The sequence below is a fragment of the Gymnogyps californianus genome, chromosome 13 (genome assembly GCF_018139145.2).
Source record: "Gymnogyps californianus isolate 813 chromosome 13, ASM1813914v2, whole genome shotgun sequence".
NCBI lineage: Eukaryota > Metazoa > Chordata > Aves > Accipitriformes > Cathartidae > Gymnogyps > Gymnogyps californianus.
Window position 1 is genome coordinate 9549315 of NC_059483.1, and position 12746 is coordinate 9562060.

General features: G+C 41.0%; 1 protein-coding gene across 2 annotated transcripts in view; it reads right to left on the minus strand.

The window, feature by feature from the left end:
* The window catches only part of PTPRG (protein tyrosine phosphatase receptor type G), a 422925-nt gene that overhangs the window by 316128 nt on the left and 94051 nt on the right, over positions 1-12746 (minus strand). For both annotated transcript variants that reach the window (XM_050904924.1, XM_050904923.1), the window contains exon 2: positions 11849-11953. In XM_050904924.1, coding sequence (XP_050760881.1) covers positions 11849-11953 — 105 coding nt within the window. The remainder of the gene's footprint in view (positions 1-11848; positions 11954-12746) is intronic.

Below are 12746 nucleotides of genomic sequence, written 5' to 3' on the forward strand. Positions count from 1 at the left end.
TAGTACCTTCTTCAGCTCATAGTCCTCACCTCATTACACCCTGCTTCAGCCATTCATGCGTTTAGCACCAGGCCATCTCTCAGATGGCTTGTACAAATTTAAGGTAGAGGTAACTTTTCTGTGTTTGCACTGAGAGCAATTAAGTCCTGCAGACATCTGGGGAGCCCTTGTGCAATATAAACAGTAACTGAACTACATACACCGAACCCTTCTTTACAAAAGTCACATCCAGTTCTCTCTGCAAATTTATCTTCACATAGCAAATCCCCTTCCTCAGAGATCAGCATATGATAATACTGTATCATGCAGATAAGTGTCTCAATTTCAAGTCTCCAGCAACAGAAATACAAATTAAAAACATGATCTGAAGTGCCACAGAAGCTTCCAAGTTGGAATCTATCTGAAAGTTCACGTCACCTCTGGTTAGGAACAGACTAGCATCTGGCATGTAAAATGGCTTTTCATACCCCAAGGGGCCAGAAGGCTTCAACAGCAGCCTGAGCCCAGCAGCCACAGACACACCACCACACCTCGGGAGCAAAAGACAGCATGTAAAACTGAACATGAAGTGATCTAAACTCTCCATGACTTCGCTGCCATCGTTACCTCAGGGTAAATCTTATTTCTGTACTTGAGAAATATATTCGCACAAACGCAAAGCAAATCACGTAACATTCAATCCTTCATTCTGAGTGCGTCCACTTACCGGTTTGTTCGTACAGGAGCTTGGCACATGGGATTGACCCCAGTGCTCAAGGACCAGATGATGTGAAATACAGCAAAGGAGTCCTGTAAGGTCCCAATCCAGCACGGTGCAAAAGCATGTGATCAAGATTTAAGGGACCTTTGTCACCTCAGCTCTAGCTTGAGTGTATTACGGGAGAGTTGGGAAGGAGACGGGAGACATTTGTTTCACTATTCCACATAGGAAAAGCAACAGGAACTGCAGTCCACATGCCAATAGTCATCACCTTCAGGCATTCAATTGCAGGGACGTTTCCGCTTTTGTTCGTTTCTGAGGAAATTTATACACCAAGACAGTTGAGAAAGTCTCGGAAGTGAGTCAGAAATAAAGAACCCCATAGAACCCCATGGGAAACAGCTCCTCCTGAGCTTTCTGGCAGCTGGACAACTTAGATGTCAGCCTGAATGCTCTAATTACAGCAAGGTAAAAAAAGCAGTATGGGCCAGCTTCAGAGACCTCAGTTCAGCCCTCCGCTCAGCCACACTTGGGTGATCCGAGACACGGCACCCAGCCTCTCTGTGCCCTCCTGGTCTTTACAACTGTGATCACAACATGACCTTACTTTATAGCAGCTATGCTAGGATAGATGTGTATCTGCCTACGTGCCTGCAAGGCTGTAATCCTATAGCACTGTGGAGCAAACACGCATGAAGTAAGACTGCATTCAAAGAGAAATGTAGGGGAGGAAGGGTTTACTTCAGCCACGGGTAGAACAGACCGGCTTAGGTTAAACTCAGCAGTACTGTTTGGAGGACAACAGGCAGGATTTTCTTTGAGATGGAGAAAGATAGAAGGCCTAATACTCATGGCAGCAAAGACTCCTTTGGTGGAAGAGCTGCTTGCTGGTCAAGTCACTCCACTTAAGTATTTTTAAAGCAGTTACATGTCTCACCCTACTGAGGGTTCAACCATAAGTGAGTCAGCGATGCCCACCAGTCCTTACTATGTCAGCTCAAGTTGCAATCTTCAGCTCTCTGCAACAGGGACATGGGGCTCCTAATTCTTCATGAATAAAATCAGTCATTTCACTAACCGTCCTGAAAACATTATCAACCCACAGTCCCACTCACAACTAGGCAGTGTTAAGAGATGGGAGTGGGTGGGAACACATACTCAGGAAACATTCATTCAGGGTTCAATTGAATTAAACCCACTTGCTTTCCTAGCTCTACAAAAACAGAAGCTTGATACTCAGGTTCTCAGTAAGGCTTGACATTACTTTTATACTGCAGAGCAACATACCTCTTCAAAAAATCATTCCACTGCCAATAGCCTCCCTCAGATAGGAAGGCTATAGAGATGACCCTTAAGAGTTCAGAGGAGAGTTAAAAACATTTCCAGAGAATCATTCAAGTGCTGTTTAAAGATGTAATTTATATGCACAGCTCTACACTCCATTGCAGGATTTCATATTTATTTAATTTGATGGTTAAAAGTGTGCCCATCCAACTCTTTGGGCACATGCAGTCTTTAATAAAAAACTTTGTAATTTAGAGCCAAATGTTCAGTGTATTGAATAGGAAAAGAATGTCTTCTAACTCAAGCCCAACATTGTCCCAACCCCACTGGAAAAAACTGAGAGCACCAAACAGACCGAGAGCTTCAACAAAGCAGCCAGCACAGGGAGAAGTTCAGTTTGCTGCTGAAGGAAGAGTTAAGCTCCATAGCTGGATCACCTCCAGGAAGGCCTCCTGTTAGCTCAGGAGCTTCACAACACCTGTGCTACTGACATGGTCTCCCCCAAGAAGAGGCAGTCTCCAAGGCAACCAAGATCTCTTCAATTAGCATTTGATAAGGTTGGATGTGTGGCCTAAGAAACAGTGCACAGCACTGGGACTTGGGCTGAATTTCCAACTCTGCTGTACGCCGCATGGGGTGTATCAAAGAAGTTACTTAAACTGCCCTGTCCTTCAGTTCCCACCATGTAAACACATCTACCTCAGAGATATTACAAGAATTAGAGCTCCCTCAACTGCTAAGCACTCATACCGCAGTACCAAAGGACACCTCAGAACATACATAGATGAGACTCTTTAATTCTACCTTTCTCTAATAGGCATGTGACATTCAACATAGAAGAAATGCATGGCACCTCTACCCACCTACGGCAGACACTGCCCCACGGGCAGCTGACAAGGCGCTGGGTGGCAATGCCCTGCCAGCAGCCCACCGCAGCACTGCTTCTGCTCACTCTTCCCTTCGCAAAGGAAGCTGGCGGGGCAGATGTACTCCTCTCACAGGCAGGGGCTGCTTTTTCAAGGATCATCATGATTAAAAACCGCAAGTCTTCGATGCCACATTCTGCAAGATGGAGACACTTTCTGGGAAAGGGGAGATATGGGGCAATTCCTGGGGCAGAGATACTGAAAAGAAGATTATCTTCTCAACAGCGACTGGAATGACACAAAGCAGCCATCTGACGTCACAAAAATAATAGAAATAATTCTACATCTACTGCATCAACCACAGTACTGGCCTTGCTCAGCCCTTTCATACAAAGACTCCACTTATATCCTCCAACTAGAACTCTGATTTCTTCCTTGATTATTTCATGCTTGGACTATTGCAATAATGTTTGTGCCAAGCTACTTTTTTTTTTATCCACACACTACAAGGCTATTCAGAGCTTCCCTGCTTGCTTTGTTTCTCACTGCAGTATCCTTCCTGTTCACATACTTTTTTCTCCATTGTTATTCTCCTATATGCGTTCAGTTACATATGAAATCAAGATTGGAAGTTCAATGTATTACTGCAATCATTCAAGAACCTCAAGGCAACAGCAGACTCCAACCTTCTGTGTATTCTCCAGTCCATTTGCTGAGCTTGTATCACAGCTGCTACCCAAATACTCCATTTTTCTTTTGTATGTTTAAAATATAGGCGTTTCACATGTTTTTATGTCTAAAGAGCTTGAAATATTTTATACTGTTTCCTATTTCGATGCCTAGAAATCAGCTAAATTGACAACTTTTTGCTGCACTTCAGCACACTTTCAGTTTTATGAAACAGTGCACTGGTTGTTGTCATTCCAGAGGTTTTCTACAAATGTCCCAGTGTTCCCATTGAAAGAAAACGCAACAAAAAGCACAGTACATTTAAAGAAGTGAGAGGTCCCCCTCCCCAGCAAAAGCAGCTCTTTGTGCTTCCTCATTTCAGCATAGATAGCCAGAGCTGTGCTTGCAGCAGTGCAAAGTAAAAACACTTTGATGTAGTATTGGAACAACTGTATCTGAAGCTCTGAAGATTTCATCTAGCATCTGTTGTAGTTATTTTATACTTTTGTGCTGTGGTAGGGAAAAACTTCATGAAAGAATGAAAGTTGTGTCTGGTTCTTTGCACCTCTTATATTTAAGCTTCTCAAAGCTGTTCATCTGCCAATGGCCTATCTACTCAAACACAGTAAAGAAAAAATTCAGAGCATTCAAAAATACATTAAAGCAAATCTCTGATTTAAGTAATGAAATAAAAAAAAAAAAAAAAATCAACTTCCAGAAAGAACCTTGCCAAAAAAAAGAAAAAAGGCAATTTCACCATAACCGTGTCCAACATTTAAAAATTCAGTCAACCGTTTCATTATAGACTGGATACCAGGATTGACTATGACAGTACTTGGAATAAACTGTAAGTGTGATACACAAGAAAAGGTGGCAAGAAGACAGAGTAAACAGTATTAATGGTATTCAATAAGGAAATCGTGTCTGTGTCTAAGTAGAAACTAAACTACTATCTGAGGTTTTCTTAGCAGATTATTTAGAAACTTGCCAATAAACAAACAAAGTAAATGATAAGACTCTCAGTCAGAGCTGTGTTCCCCAGCAAAATGGCTTAGTAAAAATGATACAGACTACTTGGACTGCTTCTGGCAAGGCTGGCTGTCCTTAGTGGACTGCTAATGTTAAATACTCAACACAAAGATGTGATTGTGAAACCCTTATTCACGCTAGCTTATGGTTAGGAAGGTATATCCTGTTCTCAAGGATAGGAACTTGAAAACTTACTTCTTCATTCTCATAACAAAACCAAAAGATAGTATTTTGTATTTGTTACTTCACAACGCAGAATAGCTAAAGAAAGATAAAAAGCATTCTCCTTGACATCCTCCTAGTAAGCACACATTCTGCAGGCAAGTATGTGTCTAGTGCACATTTGTACAGAGCCTAGCTCATGGACATGAAGAGTCATGACCCAGTACCGTCAGAATACAAACAATCAAAATATACAGATGGTATTTCCTGTTTATTTGAGAAAACACACAGCAGTATACCACTTGCTTTAGCTGTGCACATTAAAAAAATCAGGGTTCATGCTTAGACAGTAATAGCAAACTCTCAAGCTATGACTTTCCATGTTTCTCTTATGAAAGAGTGTAGCATTGATTTCTGGAACAACTGTTACTCTAATAAGATTGCACATGGAAACGAATGCATCACAGCTGGTTTCAGCAGGGTTCAGTGAAGTCTACCATTCGTCTCTGATGAATGCAGATAAAATATTCAAAGCTCAGTTTACTGATCAGATCAGATATTAATGGGAATATTTTTCCTAGTTCTCTCAGCTTAGTTCCTCTTTAGAAAGTCAGCTTAAAAGAGTGAGGAAGGGAGAGAGCCAGAATCTGCTCTTTTTGACCATCCTGCATTTAACAGAGATGAGTACTCTTACAGTGGAACGATAACCGTGCATGTGGTATGCCAGAGTTTTGGTCAATATCAAGATTTATTATTCTGAGGGACAGAAAGAGTGAAATACTGACCACAGCAAATAGGCCATTAGTTACCTCTCAGTTCAATAAGTCTTGATGCTTTCCTTACTATGTGCTGATTATTTCCTGTCCAATTCACATTAGCAGCTTATTTAATGAGAACAATCTAAGCAGAGAGAGAGAAATTCACACATTTACAAAGGACATCACCAAGTTACATTTCATCACAGTTAATACCATTTGCTATTCTTTCAGGAAATAACCTTTACTGATCTTTCCTGTTTTAATGCCACCAATTGCTTTTGAGAAGAACACTCAATTCTTATATTCACCACCAGTTATATTTTAAATAATAGCATCTTAAAGGACAGCAATAACTGCCTAAGTGTTGTAGGACAAAGCATTCACACACTGATAGTGTCCACTAGCATGACAGCATGGCCACAGTTCCTATTCTTAATGGACACTTTTCCCCACTCACAGGGTCATCCCTACTCTTGTGAAGCCTATTTTTCTTCTATTAACTTCTACTAATGTTCATGGTAGTTGCACAGAATCTTGGAGAGAAAGGATCCAACATTTTAGACAGAAAAAACATCAGTAAGGACACACATAAAGAACAGAAGCATCATAAGTAATGCCAATAATTTCACACAGAAAATGAGATATCAAAGGTATGAAGAGGAAAGAGATGCCCTGAATACACCATAAGATTAAAGAGAAAAAACAACTGTATGCATTTTCTATAAGGTTCTCTTTACAAAGCCATAGTTAAATAAACAAGTAAAAAGAACACGTATACATCCTTGGCCAGTGTCTGCTTTTTTGTTCTCTGAGAAGCCCAAATGGTTTTGATTACTTAAAAGAGAGTATTCCTTGAATGAGTCAGCTTGCAACACTGAGGCTGATCAGCAGAACAGCCATCAAGAGAGCAGGGTACACCAGCCCCGCCAGTGCCAGCACCACAGCTCAACCAGGAAACTCCAGTGACAAAAGCACCATTGCCTACAACATCCTGCCCTAGGACAGTGCAGCCTCCCATTCCATACCCATTGATCACACATGTTAATACTGGGAATAATTAGACATCACATCTTATATCTGAAGACTCCAAGAGGAGTTTCCCGATTTGAGTAACAGAGTAAGGAGCAATATTTCCCCATAGCCGCTTCCGGTTTTCCACAGTCTCATGCAATGATTGTCACATTAATTTTACATAATAGTTTTTCAGAAAAACAGATGTAAGTAGGTATAGGCCCTTCAGAGCTACTGTCACTTAAGATACAAGTGTCTGCATCAGCATTTCACACCGTAACGTCGTCCTACAGTCCTGATCCTCTCACTACCCATTTTTTGGGCTACTGCAAGGCAAAATAGGGTCTGCTCAGGTCACCAACAAAGTGTTCTCAGCACTGACAGATGCAACACTTGACATTGAGAGGCATCTTTAAATGTCTGGAATATTATGCTCTGTGAAGCAGCATACATTACACAAGAGAGGGCCAGTCAGAAAGCCCTGGATCTGGTAGACGTTTCAACTGCGTATTTCTGTAGGATTTCTTTTCAAGTTTTGTTTTGTTTTTTAAAAACAGCTTATATATTTACAAAAATATTTCCACACTGATGACAAGGCACCTGAACTACTATCTGTCACTATTACGGGTATCAGAAACATACTGAGTTCTGTGGCAATTATAAAGATGTGCTAAAAATCATTTCAAACTTCAGTGATTAGTCCATTCAGTGGTTAGCCTAACAGAAAAGATTATTGTGACAAGAAAAGACTGCACTGAGGCACATTCAGGATCCACACCTACTTCTTGCTTTGACTGTGCTGCGCCTATTCCACATTCCTGTTACACTGCAAGTAATGTGGCCAGTTGCAACTTAGGAAGTCTTTAGCAAACCATAAGACACGATCATGGAATAAATACTTTGCCAAAACATACACGAATACACACACGCAGAGAAATCCCCCTAGAAATGTAGTTTCAGCTTCCTGAAAAATCCTAAAAAGAACATCTAGGAGATTTCAGTCTCTGTTCGGTCTTGCAGTTCCTATTTAAAGACAAGTTAGTCTTCTGTTTTCAGTGTTTGCTCACTTCTGAATTTGGTTTAAAAAGCTGCTAGTGTAGACTTAACGAAGTTTCTTCTGAAAGGCTGATTGTGTTTCCTTCTGTCTTTTGACAGAACCCATTTGAAATGGGCCTTCTTCATTTAATTATCTAGTCTTTATTTTTGCGAGTTTTATTTCTGAACTGGAATAAATGTTATAGTCAGAATTGTGTCTGTAGACAACAGGCTTATTTTATAAGGCTTAAAAATCCTTTCCTTTACAATCAGACAGTGAAGCAAGAGCTCTGTGGTGCAGGCTCCATGGCTTTGTCCAGGGCACATGCAGTATGAGCACAGGGCACTGAAGTTCACAGGGTCCTGTTGCAGGGACATTTAGGTACGTAGGTGACTTATACAAATGTTACAGACCCAAGGGTTGTCTGACTCCTGATCAATAATTGAAGTTTATCTTCTCTAAACTCTTGTGCCTGAGAAGAGCAATATTACCAAGCAGTACGTGGTAATGCTATAGATTGCTCATGAAACCAGGAAAATTCCAGATCTCCAGAGTTTAAACCAGCTCCTGGACCATTCACCCTCCACAAGAGCATGGAGCAGCAGAAGGGTTTCCTACAGGCTACAGAGGAATTACTCTAGAGGCACAGTATAGGACAGATATATCCTGTGGAAGATAAAGACTTGAGGGCTTTCTGCAATACAGCTGTGCCATTTTTCTACCCCCAGGCAGAAAAACCACAACTGGCTGCTTGCTTTCAGACCTCTCCACCCCTACCTCAGGATTTATAACAGAACACTTAAGCCCAAAAATACAAAAGCTCTGCAAGCAGGCAGGCACAGCCATAAACGTAGAGAGGCCTCTGCTGCTATAAATCAGTACAGCTCAGCTGAAATCAATATAAAGCCATAGTTCAGCCTAATGTAGGCCCAACAGAGACATGGGCACACTGGTCAATATTGGGGTTCAACAGTTGGCTGTCCACTGACAGCTGGCAGAAGCTGTCCTGGTCTTATTTACTCTAGTTGGCAAATTCACTTAGAAGAAACTTCAGATTCACCAGCGCACAGTCTAGCATAACTTTCCTCCCTGCCCATAATCGCTGGGGTTGGGCCAGCAGATGTTCTACAACTAACGGGAGGGGAGCTGGCCTAACTGTTTGAGGACAGGGAAGGGAAGCAGCCTACCAGATAATGTCTGTAAAAGAGCTTGGAAACCATTGACACAGGTTAATGGCTTACTGCAGAGTAAAGACTCTGTAGACTCATTTGATGTAAACTTCCTAGTCATGTCCAAAACCCTACCCACAGGACAAACATGTTAGTACCTAAATTGTTTAGCCAAACCCTGCTCAGGGTTCCTGGGAAATATTCTGCAGAATGAGGAAGCAAGGAGAAAGAAACAGATAACATGATCATCCTCCTCACTGTGCTCAGCTAGAAACAAACATCTGTCTGGCATCTGGGCTCTGCCACCCACCATTTATTCCCATCTTCAACCTAAACACAGAAGCTAGGCATTTTCATTACCTCTAGTCCCCTCAGTGAGCAAATATGGACAAAAGACATCAGATAAGAGAGGCTGAACTGGCTGAAAATCCCGCATGAAGCTGGAAGGAACCAAGTGAGGGGAGGAAAGAGAAACTCCTACACATAAAAAGCTATGACAAAGCAGCAGCTTGTAGAAACATCCAATTTCTAACAGAGCACGGGCTCCTTTCCCCACCCCATCTTAATTTTCTCCCTTTCTTAGGGAGATGCTGGCAACACTGGGACTCCTGCAGGACACAGCATCAACCCTGGAAAATTCCTTTAGAAATAACCATGTCTTTTCCCAAGTCTCTACTTGCCTTTGCCTTTTCCCTCTCAGACACAACCCAAATCGTTGCCTGCATCTCGGCATTCACACTTAGCCCATGGCCCTGCCCCTCCTGCTCCTAGGCACTCTATGTGGGGCTCAGCGGGGCAGAGCTGCTCCTCCTTGCAGGCAGAGACCACAACGTGGCCCAGGAGGACACCAGATCTCCATCCACTTCCAGGACGGGCTTGCTCAGATACAGCACACACAAAACCCATACAGCCGGCGCACACAGTACCTAGGCTGTTTGCTCACACCTGTATTTCATGTCACGAAACCTTTGGCGAAGACCCAAGTTCTGCAGCTGGAATACTTGGTCCCAAACCACATTCCCCTGGAATGGCATTTCAAGTCACTCTGTTCAAACAGTAGCCTGACAAAGCATCCTGAGAAAATGATATTATATCCTCTTCTGGTTTCTTGACAAGTGCTGGTAAATATATCATTTCCACCTTTTCCATCTCCTAATTTACTCCTTTTATCAGCAACAGTGACAAAAAGGTTCTAATTAGATAGCGCTAATCAGGTAGAATGGCATATGATTGACAGCTGAGAAGTCACTATCTGTTCTCTGAAAAACAAATTGGCTATTTTCCTCATAAAAGTAGATTTATCAATAGACAAAAGGATGCAAAACCCCAAAAGGTAAGGTATAATTACACATCAGGACTATACATTTTATTTTGACATAAATCTAAAAGGATTCGTGGGTGGTAAAAGCTTTTTTGGAGGGGTGAACAAGTGATATTACTCATAAAGGAAGAACAACACCATCACAAAAACAGAATTAGGAAAACTGCCTCTGCATAAACTGGTGTGTGGTGGGTTTGTGGTTTTTTGTTGTTTTGTTTGTTTGGGGGTTTTCTGGGTTTTTTTGTTTGTTGGGGGGGTCCTCCCCCCCCTTTTTTTTTTGTAAACCAGGATTTGTTTAAAAAAAAAAAAATAAAAAAATGTGTCCAGTAACTCACGCAAAGAGTTTTGACACATATGACAGCAGAATAATTCCACTAGTGTTTTACCTTTTTTAAAACATTTTTCATTTAACTACCTGCAATGAATATTCCAAATACATTTTTCAGTAACAGAAACAAAATAAACCTGCCAAGTGGCACTTAACTTGTAATATTTTACACAGGACAGCAGGCAGGAACAGGCCATTCATTCCAACATAGAAATTTTTCCTCTATTTGCTTATTTCTACTCTTTATGAGTTTGGGGACTTAAAATCTACAGAAGTTATTTTAAGCTGCAATATGGAAGTATATCTTGTGGCCATATTTGTCTATCTGACAATTTCAAATGTTTAACAAAAAGTGGTCATTTGTCCTACATTACTAAAATGTTTAGATTTATTTTACTTGTGTGACCTCATTTGCAAATGAGATAGCTTGTATTTTGAGATCTAATAGAGAAAACTTGTGACATCTGGTATTTTGTGTAGTAATGGAAAAAAATCTAAGCTTACCTACCATCATTAATTTCCAATGAAATTTATGGTCTGTATAAAAAAAAAAAAGGAGTTGGCAGTCAAAAATTAACATTTGCGTGTTTATCTGGTATCAGTATTCAAGACTTCTTAGAAAGTAGTATTTTTCTTTCAGCTAAAACTAGGCCTGCACAACATTCCTCTTGGACGAGCATCAAATGTTTGAAATGCATCTCAGATCTTGCAAAAAAGCACGCACAAGTTCATTATGATGCTTGAAATCTTCATTAAAACTTTCTAGATATTAGACATTTTTCCATAGAGTCAACATAGCTATTAACATGATTTCAAGTTGTTGGGTTTTTTAACAACTTCAAATACAGACCTGGAATTTTCTAGACCTGAACCAACCATCAAACCATACAAAGACATCATTCTGAAGTATATTTTGATTTGTGGCATTTCAAGATTGTGCAGATACATCAGGTTTTCCGTAAGACTTATTACGAGCGCAGTACAGCAAACAATAAAATACCCTCCCAATACCCTACCTTCTCAGCACCACACATCCTAGTGTGATGCTGCACTGACAGGTCTCATTGTCGTCATTATACACCACCACAAAAATACATGCACACAAAGAAATAACTGTAAAATTTCTAGGGTTTTTTAAATCTGGATGTATATATGGATGCTTACAGTCTTCCTAGAAGGCTTGACAGGGTAAGCAAATGGTGAGCTTGGGAATGCACTGATTGGGCAGGGAGAGTAAAGAAAAGTTGTGGGAGTATGCCTTTTTAAGGGTGTGTTAAGAAACTAAAAGAAGACTGAGAGGAGGAGCAGAGTAATAAGGCAAATCCTGCAGGTAAATGGCAGGAACGCAAGAAAGGAGAGGATGTGCGTAGAGGGAGTTTGCAAGGAAGTCAGCAGAAGAAAATACACTGTAAAACTAATTTAAAATATTTCTGAGCGTAGTAGTAACAAAAAGCAAGTAAAGAATTTGATTTTGGAGATATTTCATGTTTCAGTCCTCTGAAGAAGTCAACTCACCCGAGTATGCCCAGTAAGGATCCCCCGAAGCCTTTCGCCTCCGTATCTGCACAGAACTACCATGTCTGTTTTCATGCAGAGCGCCAACATAACCTTCAGTCAGAGCTGGGGAGAGAAGAAGCAGGAATCATTAGGCAAGTGGTATTTACTCCCTGGAGTTTACACTATGAAGCTTAAATCTTTGCTGAGTGGAGACTACAAACTTGGCATTGCTTAAAAAAAAAATTTAACAGGCATGTTCCTCACCCATGAAAACCCACCATCCAAAGATAATTCACAGAAGCCAGGACTCACTGATGCCATTATTCTGATCTGGCACATGCCGGCATAACTCCACTAATTTCCATAAGGAAATTCTGGTATACACAAGCAAACAAGTATGAGCCATGACATATGACCAAACTTTCTCTGTTTAGACCCAAAAGATAGCTTACTTTGCTAGCGACTACCAAACTACTAACTGTAATTCAACACAAAAATTACCAAGATCCTTAAAAGAATACAGATGCAAGTGTGTGGAATATGCTGGTACAGTGTTATCCTGGTTATCATAACTGCACTTATTTTAAACCACATCTGAAAATCCCACGTAGAACAGTTTCACTCAGGACCAAATGAATCTCCTCCACGTACAGCCTGCAGAGCTGAGCCCACAGCACACTGAGTAACAATCTCAACACGAGCAAGGCTCAAGTAAGATGGCCTCATACGATTCACTCAAGCAAGGCAGACATGTAGCACTGCCTTCTAGCTAGAGGAAGGTTGCGTATGTCAGACAAAATACCCAGCGTGCAATACCAATGCCTTACGACATGAAAGGGAGAGGCTAGTAATGAAGAAATCTTGGTAACACTTCACAAGCCAGAAGGAATTAAATTCATCGACCAAGACAGAAAAG